General features: G+C 42.4%; 1 protein-coding gene across 1 annotated transcript; it reads right to left on the bottom strand.

Annotated features, from left to right (window-relative positions):
* Nucleotides 1–10,845: 10,845 nt before the first annotated feature.
* Nucleotides 10,846–21,653, bottom strand: LOC130490470 (vomeronasal type-2 receptor 26-like). Its single transcript, XM_056864298.1, has 7 exons — nucleotides 21,569–21,653; nucleotides 20,496–20,730; nucleotides 18,114–18,405; nucleotides 15,755–16,606; nucleotides 13,903–14,130; nucleotides 12,703–12,829; nucleotides 10,846–11,756 (listed from the first exon to the last, which is right to left on the bottom strand). The coding sequence occupies exons 1-7, from the start codon at nucleotides 21,651–21,653 to the stop codon at nucleotides 10,846–10,848; spliced, it is 2,730 nt and encodes a 909-aa protein (XP_056720276.1).
* Nucleotides 21,654–22,216: the final 563 nt, after the last annotated feature.

The following is a 22,216-nucleotide window of genomic DNA, read 5'->3' as shown; positions in this document are numbered from 1 at the left end:
TAAGTGGATCTATTCTCTTACTGACGGTTCCTTCTCAGCTGTCCTGTCAAAATAATACAGCATGCTTGTATATTCTTGACAAAGCATACATGTAATTTGGGGTATTGAAACAGAATCATAGAATCATAAAATTGGAAAGGACCACCAGGGTCCACCTAGTCCAACCTCCTGAACAACTACCACCCCCACACCCCCGGTGACCCCTACCCCATGCCCAGAAGATGGCCAAGATGCCCTCCCTTTCAATATCACCACACACAGACACACAAATCTGTGTTTGTGGTGACTGAAGACAGTGTGCTTCATAACATCCCAAGCTTAGATAGACAGTTGTACATGTCATAATTTTTTTTGATGATCCCCCTCTTCAATACCAAGGAACTTATACCAGTTCTGTTACTTTATAAGGGCATACTTCTTATTTTATATTTGAAACAACATGAGATGTGTTTGGAAGCCTAGATGTTAGGAAACTGGCATCAACTTGAAGGGAGACAACTACTATTTCACAATGTTTTTGTTATTTGGGTTATTTTTTTATCCCTCAGACCACATCTGACTGTGGTGAGGTCAATATTCTCCCCTTTGGCCCATTGTTTGCACCAGTGTAATGATTTCTATAGCGCTCCACTTCGGTGATTCCCTGCATCAGATCCCTATGCAAAAACTAATCAGATTTTTACCCCATTATGTTATAGTGGCTTGGAGAAAGGAGCAGATGAATGGCAAAACCAGACCATTGAAAGCTTACTAGTATCTGAGACTCAGTGCTCATCTACAGCTAAAAGATTTCTCAAGTTTCACTCGACCTACCTGGTTAAAAAAGCTCGGCCATGTTATATCTTTCTCCGTGATTGCAAATGCCCGTTCTGGAGCAGTCTGAGTGTCCATTTCCCCCACTTTCACCCTGTGAAAGGATTGGTTGAAGGAAATAACCCAATTCATAATGTCATATCCAGCTTCCAATTCCCCATTCTCGTTCAATGAAACTTTGTTCCCGGCGCTGTCATTAAATGCCACCCCTCTGAGGAAGTCGTGGAGCTAGGAGGAAAAGGAGGAATGTTTAGAAAAGGCACCAACTGGGCCACTGTGTGGTGGATCCCTGGCTGCCCACTCCTGAAATGAAGACATGACATCCAAAATCTGGACTAAGCTTGGTTTTGTTCACAAACTGCTGAACTGTGTACTTACTCGCTTTCGCTCCTGCCTTTGTGTGGGCTATCCTGTTAGTTAGACTGCAAAAGGTCTTCTGGTGCTAGAGGGAACCTTCAAAGTGTATTGTTGCCACCTAGTGGTATGCTGAGAAGAGTTTAGTGTAGCTTAGTGGTTAAGAGCAGGGGACCTCCATCTGGAGAACCAGGTTTGATTCCCGTTCTTCCACCTTAGGTGCAGATAGGGTTGTGCAAAAAAAAAGTTTGAAGGGTACATATCAGGTTTGGGTTTATTGGGCCCAACCTTTTTTGGTAAACCAGAAATAAGCTGAATACCCATACCAGTAAATTTCATTATTGAGCTTATTTCCAGGTTTACTGAAAAATTCTTAAACTCCAACAAAGCCAAAATGGCTAATTTCAGTTTTATTTTCGTTTCAGGTTTATCGATATGCACAACCCTAGTGGCAGATTCTAATCTGGAGAATCGGGTTTGTTTCTCCAATCCTCCACATGACACCTGCTGGATAACCTCAGGCTAGTCTCAGGTGATTGGAGTCTTTTACTGTCTCTCTGAGGCCTTCTGAAGTCTACCACATTCTCCGGGGCTTGGCTGGTTCTCTGTGGTGGGGCTGCTGCTGCTTTCCAGGCTTTGTCCATGTGATAATATTGCTGCTGATCTCCAGAGGCCACAGAGTGCAGGTCTCTTCAAGAGCTTTCTCAGGCTATTCTGTTCTCTGCGCTAAATCTTCTGTCTTCCTTTTCTTCTCAGAACTCTCTCTTCTCCTTCAGACTCTCCTTGGGCTCCCTTTCCCTTTCCCCCCAAACTCCAATAGTGGGTCTAAACCACAAGGTTACAATTATTACAAAAAATGAAGCATAAATCAATACTTGGTGAACTCAGAGTAGGGCAAAGCAACAATCTCAGAAGGAGAAGATGCTGTTTCCTCACATCAGAATCGGGACAACTTTCATGGCTTTGACAAGAATAAGACTGGGCTCTATAAACAGGAGAGAACATTTCCAGTACAGTCCTAAGCAGAATTCAATGACTTTGAAAGGGATAACTCTTCTTAGGATTGAACTGAATATGAATTAAAAGAACAATAGTATTAAATACGAATGCATCAGGCATAGGGGTGACAGGGAAAAACTGAGACTGCTAATTGAAACATGAACCAACAAAGATAAGGAAGGATGAGGATGGGAGCACAGGAAGAGTGTGAGGAGACTGTTTACTACACAGATTATGGTTTTGTTGCGACAGCTGCTGAATGGCTTTCCCATTTTGTTTCCTCAAGCCTCACCTGCCATTGGTCCTGCCCGTGAAAATTCAGACCCATTCTCTTCATCATTGTTCGGCGCTTGCTTTGCAGTGAATGCATCGCATGTACAGCATGGGCCACAGCATAGACTGCACTGTAGATGCTGTAGCTGTGGCTTGTCATGCTCATTTCAAAAAAAGGCCCAGGTAGACTTTCCAGCTTCTCTTCCCCTGTGCAGATATCGCCTTTCAAATCATCCAGAACTTGATCGTGGAATACACAGTTGAAAGCATTATGCCAGAAGTCCTGTATAAAGCCATCTCCATTTGTGTTCAAAGGGTTTCGGTCCTTAACAAATTTCTGAAACTTCGGAAGATCATTGGAGTGAACCGTGAAAGACAGAACACCATGGATTATGCCTGCATCCCAAGTCCTTTGATAGACCATTGAAACAAGCTCCATTTGAACCGACAATACCCCCACTTTTCCTTTGGTTTCCCACTGTCCTTCTGACAGCTGTTGAAACCATCTCAAATCATTAACAGAATAAGATTGTCCAAAAAACACAAATGCCTTGGCTGTGCTCTCCATGATTTTAACATATGATTTTGCTGCCTCGTCCAACATGTCTGAAATCCCACCCACAAAATTTGACCTGGGAAATCTTACTATCAGGGCAACACAAATACCATGCAGGGAAAACATTGACGACAACGTTTGCACAACCCTTTCTCCATTGTCGTCATCCATTGTAACGATCCCAACCCAAGTCCACTTGAAATGTAACAGTAAAGCCATGATCCCAACATACTGAAGTCTTTCATTCGGAGCCATCTGGTAAATGGAATAGCCTGGAGAGTTGTCCTTCACCACTGGGGCAGAGCCATAGGTGAGCTAAAGAGAGATATTGGGTGGCAAGATAGAAGAAAAGGAAGATGTCTTTATTTCTCTCAAGTTTTCAAAGCATTTTGCATACATATCTAAGCACTCATTATAACATCTTTTTCAGGTAGCATTCCTTTGCGATTCATAAGGCGATGAGACTGAAAGAATGGAGAATCACCAAGGTTCACCTAATGGGTTAGACTCAAGCAGGTCTTCTGCTTTCTGCCTTTTTAAAAAGCCATGTAAAGGTGTTCTGAATGTTCTAAGAGCCTAGCATGGTTTTTCTATGTCTTCAAAGTTCAGAGGGTGGCAGTTGTTTTGATTTTAAGTTTGGGATCCTTGGCTAGGTTCAGAAAGGACAGCCTATCTGAAAGTGGTGGAATCAGTTATTGTAGAGCATTTTTCACACCTGCAGAGATTTATCCTCCATCACAACATACCACAAAACTTGCATGATTCTGCCTTTATGCCCCACACAAGATGTCAGAGACAAAACTGTGGGTGTGAACTTATAGATATTTGTGTAGTGATACACATTTAAATGTGCCGTGCCCCCCTCATTTCTTATCAGCTGGGGTCCAATCCAGTGTTAAGTTGTCACATAATATTTACATAAACCCTATTGTTGCAGGAAACATCCTTGAAATACATTGTCAATCAGCATTCTCTTCTCCATATACAAATTTGGTAACCATTTCACTACAAGACCTTTTATTTCTATAAAAAGCACAGTGCTTACAAAGGCAGATTGACATAGGTCTTCATAGATTAATGTGCTTACTCCCTTCAGTGTGAAAACGCAGGCATGTCCAGAACCAGTTGTGTAGTCTTTTTGGAGAATGGGAAGTTCTCCCTCAAGTCCTCATTATTGCCTAGATACGGTACTGGGATTAATAAGCCTTTGTTATTGCTTCAGTAAAATCTAGAGTGGCCAGCTCCGAATTCAGAAATTCTTGAAACTTTGAACACATACCGGTACTCAATATTGTGAGGAATGTTAACACTATATAATGTTCCCCTACTGCACAGCTGTCTTTGCTTTACATATCCTTGACTATCCAAATGTATTATATCTGGACACTGTAAAGATGAAGGGTGTCATTCAAAAAGTAAGTCTTGTCTGATTGTTTATTTTTTGAACTCCACAACCAGTTCTGGAAGAAAAAAATAATTTGTCATACTGCAAAATTCCATATCTTACCTGTGGAACCTTGTAGGTGCCCAGTATAGTGGCAACATGAAGAGAGATGTCACTGTCCAGCCCTCCTATGACTGCCATCAGATTATTCTGGGTGTCACATTTGTAGTTGGGGACAAATTGGTCTTGTGAAGAGGTAAGTTGCATTGTGACATCGTAGGTCCATCTTGCATTATAATAGCTGTCAAAGATGTGGAAGCCCAAGGAGGAATTGGGTAATATCTGAGGGTTTTCATTGATCTCCTTTACTGCGAAGGCCAAGGCCAGGATGTGTTGGTAATTCTTAGTGACAACTCTGGAATGAGAGTTGCATGCTGTATTATCAAAAGGACACTAGGCACTTTTGAAAATCATCAGGCTATATTCAGCATCTTTTTCATTTTTATTATTTACTAGAGGAACACTTGCTTGCCAGTGTCGTAACTCACTGCGCACATTATAATGAACAATACTTTGAATACTGAATGAACAGTTCTGCCTCCCGCTGAAAGAGCTTCAGCAATAGAGGATGAAGCAACAGCAAGAACGGCCATCCTTTTTCAGTGAACTGTAGCCAAGGTTAGATTTATGTCATACCCCACCTTTCTCCCCAATATGTACCCAAAGCAACTCACATCATTCTCCTGGCCTCCATTGTCTCCTCAACATAACAACCCTGCGAGGAACATTAGGCTGAGAAAGTGTGTCTAGCCAAAGGCCAACCAGCGAGCTTTTGTGGCAGACTGGGGATTTGAATTTGGATTCTAGTACTCTTTGACCCTAGTCAGACATTCTTACAACTACACCACAAAGGCTCTGATGTCAGGGAAGCTGTTAAACTCCCTTTGTTTTGTCACAGATATTTTCGACCATCCCTGTCTGTACTGCCTGCCCTCACTGGCTTTTCATGAGTAAATGTTTGCTCCCATTGCAAACAGAAGAGGGATGGTTGAGAGCTAAACTGTACCAAGATGCTTCCAAACCTCTTCATCTTGGGGACTGCAAGTGCCAGCATCAGCCTGAAACTAGTGGCCAACATTAAAGCTCCGAGATCTATTTTCTGATGAGTTTTGTCCGCCAGAAAAACCTTAGGGTCGATTACAAGGAGCATGTGTTGGGGAGTTCTGTGGTGATAATCTGACACTTTCTTGATATACCACTCATTTTTATTATAGAATGCCAGGGTATACCAACCATATTTATTTATTTCCATTTCAGTCTAGTTTATATGCAGGTTTTTTTAAAAAATTAAATGGTACTGACTACCACTATGGTTGATGTGGCATGGTACTTTATGAGTAAATTCAAGCAGTTTTCAGTACCACAAACCCTTACCTGGTTTGCTTGGATGGGATTGGCAAGGGAAAATGTTTGGTGGTTGGCGGGGAGGGAATTATAGTTTGAATTGCTAGTTATGATTCCCTAGAATTGACACATTAATTGTATTATTTCTGAATATGACATATATTTCATATTTTGCAAACAGGGAGTTGCTTTTCAACCTACTATTCATTGACCAATTCATTGCTGCTCCACAGGTTGCTTCAAGCCAATGGGGATGGGGATGGCTAAGTTTTACGTCTTTTACATGCTGATGTGCCTATCATGGACAATTAAAAGATTAGAAGTAATTAGTCATGGGAAAGCCCTTTTTCTGACAGAGACTACAGAGACCCACTGCCCGAAAGAGGAGATAACACTAGGATAGGAGGACCAATAATCTTACTCAATATATGTTTTCATGCTGTAGCAGGGTGAAGTACACAGAGGTACTAGTGATCTCCTAATGTTCTCTGGAGTCTGGCTAATGGTGATAAAATACTGGGCCAACCAAGATGGTCACATTATGTAAAATATATGTATTAGTTGATAGATGCTGGGGCAGATAAATCCTGGGGCTTTAAAGAAATTGGAAATCAACTTTAAAAAAAAACTGCTCACAGAAGGTCTTCAAACACTGCCAGCTGGGAATATTCCGTGAAGTCTATTGGATTGATGTTGAAGCTCAGAGAAGCAACACCACCAACAAAGAGGTCTCCTGACTGACGATACTCTTGAAGTGGAGGGTGTGGATCTCTGATCCTGCACTGAACAACATGAGCCTTGCATACCTTGGGGGAAAGGAGGAAAAGCTTCAGCAGCACAAATATCACCATCCTAAATTCAAATATTCTCTCTAGAAGGAGATTCCACTGTGATTACAGCAGCCTCAAATGAGTGAACATTCACTCTGCTGATAGACCTGGAGCCAGTAAGTCTAAAACACAAACTAACAGAAAACGTACAGATGTGTCTTTCTAGTCCCTGGTCCCAGTTCAGAAAGCTATGGAGTAGATTTATGCCATTTTTCACAGACTGTAATATTAAGTTTACATGTGGAGTCAGGAGGTCCATGGGGATTTTGGCAAGCTGATTATGGTCCTTCTGATAATTGAAAGGAAGGTAGTAAATTTAAAATTGGAGATTCCCCTCTAAACTCCAGAAAAACACGTTATGACATCTGAACTGAAGTTTTCCACTACAGACAGTATTCCAGGGAATACTCCAGGCAATACTTCAGACAAGAAGAAAAGGCAATCTCAAATACAAGAACATCACCTTCTGAACCCAGAGTGAAAAGAAACATTTTCATCCTTTGGCTGGTCTGTTGAATGAACGATATGGACAATTGCTTCTGCATTAAAAAATGAGACGGTTTTGTGTATTAATGTGTACCAGTGAACAACAAAAAACAGGATTCAGAATAAAATATTCATTTTGTTCTTCTTATATCTTCTATATACTATCTCCACCATCTTTATTCCTCCCAAACACCCTTCCTTTATATTTTTGTTTAGATTGGTTTAGTCTGCCCAGGAAAATAGTTTGATTGCCCTCCCCATTTCTGAGGAAGTGAAGTGTAACTCACAAAAGGTCATATTGAAGTAAATTTTATTCATCTTTAAAGTACCACTGGCCTTTATCCTCTCAAAAGTTGAAAGAGTGATATACCCACTGTAGAGTGTGGACTAGTCCAGTAAGCAAACAATGTCTCCTGTAAAGTTGATGGTCTTAGTTTTTCTTGCTCACTGGAAGCTGTAGACTTAGGTGATATAAAGAAGGTACAAGTTCTTGAAGATTATAAAGGTTACCCACTGTTTTCTGACATTGTGGCTGGAGCTATTAAAATTTACGATGTGTTTTTTGGCTTGGGGGTTTTCTTTGGATGAGCACAGCTACCTACAGCTTTTCTCACTAAAATGGTTGTCTTAGTGCAGGGGTCGGCAAACTCATTAGTCAAAAGAGCCAGATATCAACAGTACAACGATTGAAATTTCTTTTGAGAGCCAAATTTCTTAAACTTAAACTATATAGGTTATCCGAGCTGTGTAACCGTGGTCTTGGAATTTTCTTTCCTGACGTTTCGCCAGCAACTGTGGCAGGCATCTTCAGAGGATTAACACTGAAGGACAGTGTCTCTCAGTGTCAAGTGTGTAGGAAGAGTAATATATAGTCAGAAAGGGGTTGGGTTTGAGCTGAGTACTGTCCTGCAAAAGTAATGTGCTAATCATTGTCCTGTAAGTATCAAGATAATGTGCTAATGAGGGTATGGTATGTTAATATGGAACCATTGTATCCTGAAGTGATCGATCACTTCAGGATACAATGGTTCCATATTAACATACCACACCCTGATTAGAACATTATCTTGATACTTACAGGACAATGATTAGCACATTACTTTTGCAGGACAGTACTCAGCTCAAACCCAACCCCTTTCTGACTATATATTACTCTTCCTACACACTTGACACTGAGAGACACTGTCCTTCAGTGTTAATCCTCTGAAGATGCCTGCCACAGCTGCTGGCGAAAAGTCAGGAAAGAAAATTCCAAGACCACGGTTACACAGCCCGGATAACCTACAAGAACCAATGAACTCTGACCGTGAAAGCCTTCGACAATATTTTAAACTATATAGGTAGGTACACTGTTTATTAACTTAATAAACTTTAATTAAAGTTTTAAGTCTTAATTAAACTATAGGTACACTGAATAAAACTTGATATCATACTTAATAGTGATCTTATTTATTGATAAAAATTAATAAGTCCCTGCCATTTCCCCCTCCCCATCCGGAGTCCTCTTCTGGAGGCCTGGTCTACCACCATAAAAGCATATTGGTAGACCTGGCCTCCGGCTGAGTACCATTGGGAGGCCAGGTCTACCCATTGGCTTTCTTGGCAGTAGACCTGGCCTCCGGAGGCCCATAGAAGCCATACGGTAGACCTGGCCTCTGAAGGGGGACTTTTCCCCCCTCTTTGGAGTCCAGGTCTACCACCAAGAAAGCCAGTGGGTAGACATGGCCTCTGAGGAGGGAAAAAAGTAAGTAAGGTACGGTATCCATAAAATTAAATCATGACAATGACTGACAAACACTTAATATGAACAATGTGAGCAAATTTTTCTCTAGATTCACAGACGCAGTAAACACATGAGAACATAAGAAAGGCCATGCTGGATCAGACCAAGGCCCTTCAAGTCCAGCAGTCTGTTCCCACAGTGGCCAACCAGATGCCTCCAGGAAGCCCACCAGCAAGACCAGTGCAGCATCATTGTCCTGCCTGCGTTCCATAGCACCTGATATAATAGGCCTGCTCCTCTGATCCTGGAGAGAATAGGCATGCATCATGACAAGTATCTATTTTGATTAGTAGCCATGGATAGCCCTCTCCTCCATGAACAGGTCCACTCCCCTCTTAAAGCCCTCCAAGTTGGCAGCCATCACCACCTCCTGGGGCAGGGAGTCTCACCATTTAACCACGTGTTGTGTGAAGAACTATATAGGTAGGTACACTATTTATTAACTTAATTAACTTTAATTAAAGTTTTAAGTCTTAATTAAACTATAGGTACACTGAATAAAACTTGATATCATACTTAATAATGATCTTATTTATTGATAAAAAATTAATTGTAAGTAAGGTATCCATAAAATGAAATCATGACAATGACTGACAAACACTTAATGGCCTTGCATCTCCCTGACCCCCACTGACCTCTCGGCAGCCGCCCTGGCACATCCCGGCCACCTCGGCCTCCCGCGCTCGCCTCTCGGCCTCCTCCTCCTCCTCATTGCCGCCACCTGGGCTCTTTCCTTCCTTCCCTCCCCAGCTGGCTGCCCTGCCGTCTGCCCGTCCGCCCCTCCTCAGCACCTTGGCCTCCAAGGAGGAGGAAGAAGAGGAGGAGGAAGGCGGAGGGGTGTCCTCCCCCCTCCCCTCTCGCTGGCATTCTCCAGCTGTGAAAGGGAAGGGCAGGCCACGAGGGGGACGCGCTGGAGCTTGCAGGTGAGGGAGGCGGGGGAGGGTGTGTGTGTGCTGGATCGGGGCCTCCCTCCTTCTCCCGGGTGCTCGGGCAAAGATCCGCCCCCAGGCGCGGTGGCAGCGGCGGCTCTGGGCTAGCGGAAAGGCGGAGAACTTTTGCGGGACTTCTGCGTGTGCGCAGAGCCCGGCCGGGGCAGGGAAGGAATGCCAGGCTCTCCTCCACCGAAGGAAGCCAGCCCCCCCCCCCCGCTCCCTCCGGGCCCAGGGAAGGTGGCTTCTCTCAGGTGGGCGGCTGCGATCCTGCAGCCCAGAGCCGCACGCAAGGGGCCAAAGAGCCGCATGCGGCTCTCGAGCCGCAGTTTGCCTACCCCTGTCTTAGTGCAATGGGTAAATTTCTTACTGCATGCTGTGTTGGTACAGCATTTTCCTTCCACTTAACCGTGTGCTTGACCTTTCTAATCATACTGAAGTCATCGGTGAATATATCCAGAAGTTCATTGGTGGTGGAGAGTGCTGTCAAGTAACAGCTTATTTATGGCGACCCCTTGGGCAAGAGTATAGGGTTGCCAGGTGGGTGATATTGGTGGGCAATTGCCTGCCAAACCACCCAGTCACTCTGCGGTTGCGGCGCTGTGCGCGCACAGGAAAATTTGTGAACACAGCAAACATACATGAGGCAATGTATATTAGAAACTGATAAAACTTATTTTTATTGAAGTAGGTTCACATAAAGGAGAACACAAACGCCTAATCTCAAGTATGCTTTTCCCTAAAACAACCATCTCGCTAGTCTAGCATTGGGTGAATGCAAGTCTGATCTGTTCAGATATGTTTAGATCCACCATTCAATAACTGGAAATAGGTCAAACATTAACAATCAAGCAATGCAAATGACTGCATGGATAACACCAGCAAAGAAAATTGGAGGTGGCCCATCCTTCTAATACGATAGCAAGGAAACCACAACTATTGTGAAGGGTTTTCCCCTCCTAAGAGGAAAACCCTCAGAAACACTGTAATGTGAACAAATGTATCTCTGCATTACTGGAGAGAGGAAATTACACTTATGTGCTTTGATCTTTTGCCCGTATTAATCCTTCCCTATTGTTTAACTCAGCCCTCAGCCAAATTATATAGCATTTAGGGGCAAAAATTAAAATAAGCAAACCAGCTCCAGAACTTAAGATAGAGAAGATCTCCACAGCTACCATGGATTTTCCTTTGGTGCTCAAATAGGTTGAAACAAAGGATAACCAAACACTGCAAAATACTAACATGCTGAAAGTGATAAACCTGGCTTCGTTGAAAGAATCAGGTAGCTTCCTGGCAAGAAAAGCCACAATAAAGCTGACAATGGCCAGGAAACCCATATAGCCCAACATACAGTAAAATAGAATCAACGATCCTTCATTACATTCCAGTATCGCTTCTTCAGTGACTGAGTAGAGGTCAACATCTGGGAATGGAGGAGACGTTGCCAGCCAGAGAGCACAAATTCCTCCTTGAACAAAAGAGCAGGAAAAAACAATGGAGTTGGCCAGTCTTTTCCCCACCCATTTCCTTATCCTGCTTCCTGGTTTGGTGGCCATGAAGGCCAACACCACAGTGATGGTCTTAGCCAGGATGCAAGAAATAGCCACTGAAAAGATAGTGCCAAAGGCAGTTTGGCGCAGGAGGCAGGTCACCATCTCAGGCTGGCCAATGAATAACAGTACACAAAGGAAGCAGAGCAGAAGAGAGACAAGGAGAGTGTAGGAGAGGCTTCGGTTGTTGGCTTTGACAATTGGTGTGTTGTGGTGCTTGATAAATGTTCCCAACACCAGAGCTGTGATCAAAGAGAGAGAAAGAGCAAAACAGGCTAGGGTGTGTCCCAAAGGTTCTTCATAAGACAAGAAGGTGATGTGCTTGGAAATACAAAAATCCTGGTTTTTGCTTGGAAATTGTTCATCTGTGCATTTATAGCAGTCATTCGAGTCTGAAAAATGAAAACTGAAGGATTATTTCAAAACCTGATGGAAAACATACCAACACATTGTAGCTGACCCCAACATACATTTTTCCTCTTAAAACTGGAGCAGTTGTTCAATGCTGATCTCCTGAAACATGGCAGGAAGGTGAACTAAAGTTCAGGATGCTACACTATATTCTCCAAAGCTATAAGGTCTGAAAATATTAGAGCTTTGTTGATCTATAGGAAAAACAATGATGTCTACAGCTATCACTGAACTTTGCTTAAATGAATATTGTAATGCATGGTTATTAAGAAACAAGCACCCTTTCTCTGTTTCCATTGAAGACTCTTAGCAACCAACCTCAAAGCAGTGGTTAAATGTCAATTTCAAGGCAAAACCCAAGATTTGGTATTGCAGTGAGCAACTCTCCTTCAGCACAGCTAGATGGCCAGTGTGGTGTAGTGGTTAAGAGCAGCAGACTCTAATCTAGAGAACTGGGTTTGATTCCCCGCTCCTCCACATGAGCAGTGGACTCTAATCTGGAGAACCAGATTAGATTCCCCACTCCTCCATATGTAGCCTTCTGGGCGACATTGGTGCAGTCACATTTCTCTCAGAGCTCTCTCAGCCTCACCTACCTCACAAGGTGCCTGTAGTCAGGTGGTAGGGCAGGTGATTGTAAGCCGCTTTTAGACTCCTTTTCGGACATGAAAAGCGGACTATAAAAACCAACTCTTCTTCTGCTCATCAAAACTTTCCACCATTATTGCTTCAGGACAGGGAATCCATTCATATACATATACATGAGGGTATACCCTGATCAGCTGCTTCCTCTCAGCCCACACCTCCCCACCCTTTCTATCAGTGTTCAAAATGTGAACCCAGGCAATCATCACATACTAATGGTTTTAAAAGCATGTTCCTACTGCTGCAGCCAAATGGACTGATCACTCTGCACATATTGCTTACCGTTCTGGTCTGAAATCTTTCCTTCCGGGCATGGGATGCAGTCATAGCAGCAAAATTGCTCTCCCTCCTTCACTTGCTTGCTGTATCCATAATGGCAACTCTCACTGCACACAGAAACTGGCTGGGCCTAACGGAGAAAATGACAGATGAGAACAACTGTGTTCAGACTCATTATGTGAAATCCAGGAAGTTATAGGAGAATGTGAAAACCCTTACACAAATTTTGAAGTGTGTTTCAGGTATATTCACTATCCAGAGAGCCAACGTAATGTAGTGGTTAAGAGCAGGGGTTTGGATAGGTGGACTCATGTGGAGAACCGGGTTTGATTCCCCACTCCTCCACATGAGCGACGAATGCTAATCTGGTGAACCAGGTTGGTTTCCCCACTCCTACACATGAAGCCAGCTGGGTGACCTTGGGCAAGTCACAGCTTTCTTAGAGATTTCTCAGCCCCACCTATCTCACGGGATGTCTGTTGTGGGGATTGGGAGGGAAAGTGATTGTAAACCGGTTTGATTCTTCCTTAAATGATAAAGTTGACATATAAAACCCAAAACTTCTTCTTCTATCCATAGCAAAGCTCACATGTAATTTGGGGTATAAGAATATCACCACACTCACCAAAAACTCTATGTTTCTGGTGGCAGAAGACAGTGTGTGTCACAATATCCCAAGCATAGATACACAGATGCACGTGACATACTGGTAGAATGTTTCTTTGGAGTTGACCCTTCAACACTGAGTAACCAACCAGTTCTGTTACTTTGTAAAGGCATTCTTCTTATTTTATAGTTGAAACAACAAAAGCTATCTTTTGAAGCCTAGATGTTAGAAAACTGGCACTAACTTGAAGGAAAACCTCTACAGTTATCTGTAGTCTTTTTTGTTATCTGGGGTATTTATTTTTTTTACCCTCAGCACATGTTTGACTGTGGTGAGGTCAACATTCTCCCCTGTGGGCTATTGTTTGCACTGATATAATGATTTCTATAGCACTCCACTGATTCCCTGGATCCCATCCCTTTCCAAAAACTAATGGGATTTTTACCCCATCATGTTATATTGGCTTGGAGAAAGAAGCACATCAATACCAAAATCACTGAAAGCTTACTAGTGTCCAGTGAAATTTTTTGCTCCCAGGTCTGAGACTCAGTGCTCATCGACAGCTAAAAGACTTCTCAAGTTTCACTGGACCCTACCTGGTTAAACCAGCTCGGCCATGTTATATCTTTCTCCTTGATGGTGAATGCACGTGCTGGAGCAGTCCAAGGATCCACTCTCCCCACTTTCAACCTGTGAAAGGATTGGTTGGAGGAAATAACCCAATTCATAATGTCATATCCAGCTTCCAATTCCCCATTCTCGTTCAATGAAACTTTGTTCCCGGCACTGTTGTTAAATGCAACCTCTCTGAGGAAGTCATGGAGCTAGGAGGAAAAGGAGAAATGTTTAGAAAAGGCAGCAACTAGGGCATCGTATGTTGGAACCTGGGCTGCTGACTCCTGAAAAGAAGACATGAGACCCAAAAGTTGGGTTAAGCTTGGTTTTTTTCGTTAACTGCTGATTGCTCCTACCTTAGTGTGGGCTGTCCTGTCTGTTAGCCTGCAAAAGACCTGCTGGTGTGAGAGACAATCTCACCATGACTTGAAACTTTGAACTGTATTGTTGCCACCCAGTGGTATGCGGACTCTAATCAGGAGAACCGGGTTTGATTTCTCATTCCTCCACATGAAGCCTGCTGGGTAACCTTAGGCTAGTCTCAGTCCTCTCAGAACTCTCTCAGTGCCACCTACCTCACAAGGTACCTGTTGTGGGGAGGGGAAGGAGATTGTGAGCCGCTTTGAGACTCCTTAAAGGTAGAGAAAAGCGGGATATAAAAACCAACTCTTCTTCTTGTTGTTCTAAACCATGATCCTCCCCAAACCAAGGATGGGGAATCAAAGCAGGACACAAGTATATAAAACTTAACCTTAGACAACACAACTTGAAATTGGAACCAAAGAAGTGATTAGAGTCTTTTACTGTCTCTCTGAGGCCTTATAAAGTCTCTCACACTCCCCGCCAGCTTTGCTGGCTCCCTGTGGTGGAGCTTCTGTTTCTTTTCAGGTTCTCTGTGAGTGTGTGCAGGTTGCTGCAGCTCTCTTTAGGCTCCTTCTCAGGCTATTCTGTTCTCTGCCCTCAGACCCAGATGGCTTCCCTCTTCCTTTTCTCCTCAGAACCCTCCTTTTCCTTCAGAACTCTCCTAGTACTCTCTCCCTTCCCCCCCCCAAACTCTAATAGAGGGTCTAACCCACAAGATTACAATTATTGCAAAAAAATGAAAGAATAAATTTATACATGGTGAATTCAGAGTGGGGCACAGCAACAAGACCAGAAGGAGAAGGTGCTGTTACCTCATATCAGAACCGGAGCAATTTTAATGGCTGTGACAACAAGAATAAGGCTGGGCTCTATAAGCATAAGAGAGTATACTCTGGTTTCTCTTCAGTATAAATCTTTTGCCTTCTACTAAGGATTTCCATGGAGAATAAACAGGAGAGGACATTTCCAGTGCAGCCCTAAGCACCATTGAAAATGACTTAGAAGGATATAACTCTTCTTATGATTCCACTGCATATGAATTAAATGGGCAGTAGTACAAAATATGTACGCATCAAGTTTGGAGGGCACAGGGAGAAACTGAAATTGCTGATTGAAACATGAACCAAAGAAAGATAAGGAAGGATGAGGATGGGAGCACAGGAAGAATGTGAGGAGACTGAATACTACACAGATTACAGCATCTTGTGAAAGCTGCTGAAGTGCTTTCTCATCTTGGCTTCCTCAAGCCTCACTAGGGTTGCCAACCTCCAGGTAGTATCTGGAGCTCTCTTGCTATTACAGTTGATCTCCAGCCGATAGAGATCAGTTCACCTGGAGAAAATGGCAGCTTTGGCAATTGGACTGTATGGCATTGAAGTCCCTCCCCTCCCCAAACCACTCCCTCCTCTGGCTCCACCCCAAAAATCTCCCACCAGTGGCGAAGAGGGATCTTACAACCCTAAGCCTCACCTGCCATTGGTCCTGCCCAAGAAGATTCAGCCCTATTCTATTCATCATTGTTCTGGGCTTGCTTTGCAATGAATGCATGGCATGTACAGCATGGGCCACAGCATAGACAGCACTGTAGATGCTGTAGCTGTGGCTTGTCATGCTCATTTCAAAAAAAGCCCCAGGTAGACTTTCCAGCTTCTCTTCCCCTGTGCAGATATCGCCTTTCATCTCATCCAGAACTTCATCTTTGAATGCACAGTTGAAAGCATGATGCCAGAAGTCCTGGATAAAGCCATCTTCTTTTGTGTTCAAAGGGCTTCGGTTCTTGATAAATTTCTGAAACTTCGGAAGATCATTGGAGTGAACTGTGAAAGACAGAACACCATGGATTATGTCTGTATCCCAAGTCCTTTGATAACCATAAGAAGTGAGCTCCATCTGGGCTGTCAATATCCACACTGTACCTTTGGTTTCCCAGCGTCCTTCTGACAGCTGTTGCAACCATCTTAAATCATTCACAGAGTAAGATTTTCCAAACACTACAAATATATTCGCTTTGTTCTCCAAGATTTTGGCAAATGTTTTTGCTCCCTGATCCATCATGTCTGAAACCCCACTGACAAAATCTGATCTGGGACTTCTTTCTGTCAGGGCAATACAAATACCATGCTGGGAAAACATTGAAGACAACGTTTGCACCACCCTTTCTCCACTGTCATCATCCATAACAAGGATCCCGACCCAAGTCCACTTGAAATGCAGCAACAAAGCCGTGATCCCAACATACTGAAGCCTTTCATTCGGAGCCATCTGGTAAATGGAATAACCTGGAGAGTGGTCCATCATTACTGGAGCAGAGCCATAGGTGAGCTAAAGATAGATATGAGGTGGAAAGACAGAGGAACAAGAAGATGTCTTTATTACTCTCAAGTTTTCAAAGCATTTTGCATACATATCTAAGCACTCATTATAACAACTCTTTCAGGTAGCAATCCTGTGCAATGCATAAGGAGGTGAGACTGAGAGAATGGTGACTCGCCTACGTCCACCTAATGGGTTGGACTCAATCAGGTCTCCTGCTTTCTGCCTTTTTAAAATGCCATGTTAAGGTGTTCTGGATGTTCTAAGAGTCTGGCATGGTTTTTCTATGTCTTCAAAGTTCAGAGAATAGAAGTTGTTGTGATTTTTAAGTTTGGGGTCCTTGGCTTGGTACAGAAAGGACAGCCGATCCGGAAGTGGTGGAATCAGCTATTGTAGAGCACATTTCACACCTGTAGAGACTGGTCCTCCATCACAACATACCTCAAAACTTTCATGATTCTGCCTTTAAGCCCCACACAAGATGGCAGAGACAAGACTGTTTGTGTATGTGTGCACTCATAGATTTTTGTGTAGTGCTACACATTTAAATGTGGAGTGCCCCCATTTCTCATCAGCTGGGGTCCAAGCCAGCTTTATGTTTTCAGGTAATCTTTACATAAAACCTATTGTTGCAGGTCTTCATAGATACATGTGTCCAACCTCCCCAGGGTGAGAACACAGGCATGTCCTTTTTTTTTTTTTTTTTTTTGAAAATTTTATTGGTTTTTATAATATAAATTTTCCATGTTAACAAACAACAATAAAAGTAATATAAACAACTAAATCATAAGTAATGTTGTTGTAGTTATTTAAGTGCTAAATAAAAATAAAAATTAAAGGAAAATTTACTGACTTCCCCATCACCTCCGTCCGCCTCTTAATAAAGTATTCTATCCCATCGTAATATGGTCTGATCTTAATTATTCTTATATCTCAATTAAATTTCAATCACAATATGCTATTAATATAATCTATTACATTTCTTAATGTTAGCAATGTCATCTAGATCAGATTAAAAGGTACTCTTCCATTTTCCCCAGTCCTAATTCATATTCACAATATTTCATCCAAGCCTCCTTGAACACAGGCATGTCCTGAACCAGTGATTTAGGCTATTTGGAGAATGGGAAGTTCTCCCTCAAGCCCTCATTATTGCCTAGATAAATTACTGAGATTGATAGGTCTTTGTTTTTAATTCAGTAAAGTCTACGGTGACCAGCTCCAGGTTAAGAGATTCCTGAAACACATATACAATATTGTGAGGAACATTTACCATGTATAATGTTCCCCTACTACACAGCTGTTCTTGCTTTACCTTGGCTATCCACATTAATTTCATCTAGATACCCTCCCATGTTTTCTTCTCAGTTACATATGAACTATAAGGATGGGGGCATCCAAAAAGTAAGGCCTGTCTGATTATTTATTTTTTTGAACTCCGCAATCAGTTCTGGAAGAAAAAAATAATTTGTCAATGAGATAGTAAATTCCCATACTGCAGACCCACACATCTTACCTGTGGAACTTTGTAGATGCCCAGTATAGTTGCAACATGAAGTGAGATGTCGCTGTCCAGCCCTCCAATGACTGCTACCAGATTATTGTGGGTGTCACATTTGTAGTTGGAGACAAACTGGTCTTGAGAAGAGGTAAGTCGCATTGTGACATCGTAGGTCCATCTTGCATTGAAATAGCTGTCAAAGATGTGGAAGCCCAAGGAGGAATTGGGTAATATCTGAGGGTTTTCATTGATCTCCTTTACTGCAAAGGCCAAGGCCAGGATGTGTTGGTAATTCTTAGGAACAACTCTGGAATGAGAGTTGCATGCTGTATCAGAAGGACACTAAAAACTTTTGAAAATCATTACACCATATTCTGCATTTCCTTCGTTTTTATTATTTACTAGAGGAATACTTGCTTGCCAACCTCGTAAATCGCTGCGCTCATTATAATGAACAATAGTTTGAATACTGAATAAACAGTTCTGCCTCCTGCTGAAAGAGGTGCAGCAGTAAAAGATGAAGCAACAACTACAATTATCATCCTTCTCAGTGAACTGTAGCCAAGGTTAGATGTATGTCATACCCCACCTTTCTCTCCAATAGGTACCGAAAGCAGCTCACATCCTCCTCCTGTCCTCCATTGTCACCTCACTACAATAACCCTGTGAGGAACTTTAGGCTGAGAAAGTGTGTCTAGTTGAAAGCCAGCCAGCCAGCTTCTGTGGCAGACTGGGGATTTGAACTTTGGTCGCTTAGATCCTAGTCAGTCACTCTAACAACTACACTACACAGGATCTGATAGGTCAGGGAAGTTGTTAAATTCCCTTTTGTGTCACAGAGGGGATATTTTCCACCATCCCTGTCTGTGGTGCCTGTCCTCACTACTCCCATGGTAAAAAGAAGAGGGATAGTTGAGAGCTAAACTGTATCAGGAAGTATCCAATCCTCTTCATTTTGGGGACTGCATATCCCAGCCTAAGCCTGAAGCTGATGGCCGACATTAAGGCTCCGAGATATATTTTCTGATGAGTTATGCTTTCCCAACAGAAAACATTAGGTTCCATTACAAACAGCAAGGGTTTTTTTTTTGCTGTGGTGATAATCTGGACCAGCACAATCCAATTCGCTTCATTGTTGACACTGCAACACCCTCAATCATTCTGGCCAATTTTGAATCTTCTAGATTTATTTTCTGATGACAGCCTAACTTCCTTTGCAAATAGCACGGGGGGTGTTCTGGAGATAACCTGCCCCAGGATGTTCTGATTCCTTTCATGTTTGATGTTGCTACTCTCACAATCATCCTGAAGCCAGATTCCAGTTTTGAGGTGCCTAGTTGAATTTCTGAGAAGTTATGCCCCCCACAGATGGATGGACAGATGATCCTTTCTTTAATTGTAGATTAAATTATCTATATGCCAACATTTATGAGGTCATTTCTATTCTAAGATGGGGTGACACAATGTTGATATACCACTCATTTTGATTATAGAATGCCAGCATATACCAACTACATTTATTGACTACCATTTCAGTCTAGTTTCTATGCAGGCTTCTACTTAATGAAATGGTATTGGTTACCACCATGTTAGATGTGGCATGGTACTTTATGGGTACATTCAAACAGTTTTCAGTACCATGGACCCTGGCCTGGTTTGCTGGGATTGGACTGGGCAAGGATCATTGTTTGGTGTTCGGGGGGTTATACCTTGAATTGCTAGTTATGGTTCCTTAGAATAGTAAAATGTGTTCCATGGTATCAACTTGCCCACTGCCACACAGACAAAATCTTCGAGCCCTCGGGATTTTTTTTATAACGACCCTCTAGTAAGGCTGAGGGCAATGCTGAGCATCTGGCAAGTGTGAATGCTCTTCTGTGTCTATTTGCTTCAAGGGAAAGCAAATATGTGGCTGGTGCCAACAGGTATCTAGTTGTGGCTGAGGCAATAAAAGATGGTGTTCTAGTCAAGTCTAATTGTCGTCCAATGTTTTTAATTCTCGGTTTAACTGATGTTATAGCCTAATCTAATCTTAGTTCTAATATAAAGTGGGTAGAAAAACCTAATATTCTGACTCAATATACAATAATTAGTTTGATCTGTTATCATTTTCTGGAATTTGGCTAATAATGATAAAAATACTAGGTCAACAAACACAGTCACATTATGTAAAATATATGCACTAGTCCTTAGCTAGGAGCCCCGTGGTGCAGAGTGGTAAGCTGCAGTATTGCAGTCCACAGCTCTGCTCATGACCTGAGTTCGATCCCGACAGAAGTTGGTTTCAGGCAGCTGGCTCAAGGTTGACTCAGCCTTCCATCCTTCTGAGGTCGGTAAAATGAGTACTCAGCTTGCTGGGGGTAAAGGGAAGATGACTGGAAAAAAATTACTGCTCACAGAAGGTCTTCAAACACTGCCAGCTGGGAGTATTCTGTGAAGTCTATGGGATTGATGTTGAAGCTCAGAGAAGCAACACCACCAACAAAGAGGTCTCCTGACTGACAATACTGTTGAAGTGGAGGGTGTGGATCTCTGATCCTGCACTGAACAACATGAGCCTTGCATACCTTGTGAGAAAGGAGCAAAAGCTTCAGCAGCACAAATACCACCATCCTAAATTCAAATATTCTCTCTAGAAAGAGATTCCACTGTGATTACAGCAGCCTCAACTGACTGAACATTCACTCTGCTGATGGACCTGGAGCCCATAAGTCTAAAACACGAACTAACAGAAAACATACAGATGTGTCTTTCTAGTCCCTGGTCCCAGTTCAGAAAGCTATGGGGCAGATTTATGCCATTTTTCACAGACTGTATTATTAATTTTACATGTGGAGTCTGGAAGTCCGTGGGGATTTTGGCAAGCTGATTATGGTCCTTCTGATAATTGAAAGGAAGGTAATAACAAATGTAAAATTGGAGATTTCCTCTAAACTCAAGAAAAACCTTGTAGTGAAAAGGTTACCAAACTTAGATAATAGATAATTGAAAGTAGATAATTGAAAATAGATAATTCTGATAATTGAAAGGAAAGTAATAACAAATGCAACATTGGAGATGCCCCTCTGAACTCAAGAAAAACATGTTATCACAACAGAACTGAAGTTTTCTACTCCAGGCAATACTTCAGACAAGAAGAAAAGACCATCACAAATACAAGACTATGGCCTTCTGAAGCCAGAGTGAAAAGAAATATTTTCATCCTTTGACTTGCCTGTTGAAGTGTAGGATAAGGACAAATGTTTCTGCATTTTAAAAAATTAGCAGGTTTTGTATCTTAATGTATGCCAGTGAACAACACAAAGGAGGATTCAGAACAAAATGTTTCATTCTTTTGTTCGCCGTATAGCCCCTATTTACTTTCTCCACCATCTTTATATCTCCCGTCCACTCCTCCTTTCTGTTTTTTTTATAGTGTGGGCTAGTCTGCCCAGGAACATAGTTCAGACTCTCTAGTGTGCCAAACTTACCATCAACAGTGATGTATCCTAAATTGACTGACACATCATTCTGAGTTGACTTCATCACATTACTTATCTCCTTGTAACTGCTCATCCCGTTCTAATCATTTACACAAAGAATTTACACTGGAAAGAGAATGAAATTCACACTCACCTCTCATCTCATCTCCTCGCCCACCTTGTAATCTTCCCTTTCAATTGAAATCCCAGTTTGATTGCCCTCCCCATTTCTGAGGAAGTGAGGTGTGACTCACAAAAAGTTATCTTGAAATAAATGTTATTCATCTTTATGGTACCACTGGCCTTCATCCTCTCAAGAGTTTAAAGAGTGATTTACCCATTGCAGAGTGCCAGCTAGTTTTGTAAGCAAACAATATCTCCTGTAAAGTTGGTGGTTATGGTTTCTCTTGCTCACTGGAAACTGTAGACGTGGGTGATATAAAGAAGGTACAAGTTCTTTGGGGCTATATACACCTTTCATTGGGATACATGACCTTTGTGTTGCTGCAGTTCAATACAGAAAAGTAGCCTTTAATAGAAAGTGGACACCCAACATACCTTTCTGGAGTTGTATCTGAAGACTGCAGTGATGGGAAATTATTAGCAAGTAGAACAATGTATGTGATGAAGTATTATGTGATAGTTTATAGGCAACTG

Source organism: Euleptes europaea, chromosome 18 (assembly GCF_029931775.1).
Source record: "Euleptes europaea isolate rEulEur1 chromosome 18, rEulEur1.hap1, whole genome shotgun sequence".
NCBI lineage: Eukaryota > Metazoa > Chordata > Lepidosauria > Squamata > Sphaerodactylidae > Euleptes > Euleptes europaea.
Note: the sequence above shows the minus strand (reverse complement) of the source record. Positions and strands in the feature narration are given on the sequence as shown.

What these genes read in the sequence shown, in the direction of transcription:
- LOC130490470 (XM_056864298.1), bottom strand. Translation starts at nt 21,653, where the DNA reads ATGAGCAGTTACAAGGAGATAAGTAATGTGATGAAGTCAACTCAGAAT. An exon ending in AGGATACATCACTGTTGATG is followed by an intron (nt 20,731 to 21,568) that starts GTAAGTTTGGCA and finishes ATCTCTTTCTAG; the next exon opens with AGAGAATATTTGAATTTAGG. An exon ending in AAAGATTTCAGACCAGAACG is followed by an intron (nt 11,757 to 12,702) that starts GTAAGCAATATG and finishes TTCATTTTTCAG; the next exon opens with ACTCGAATGACTGCTATAAA.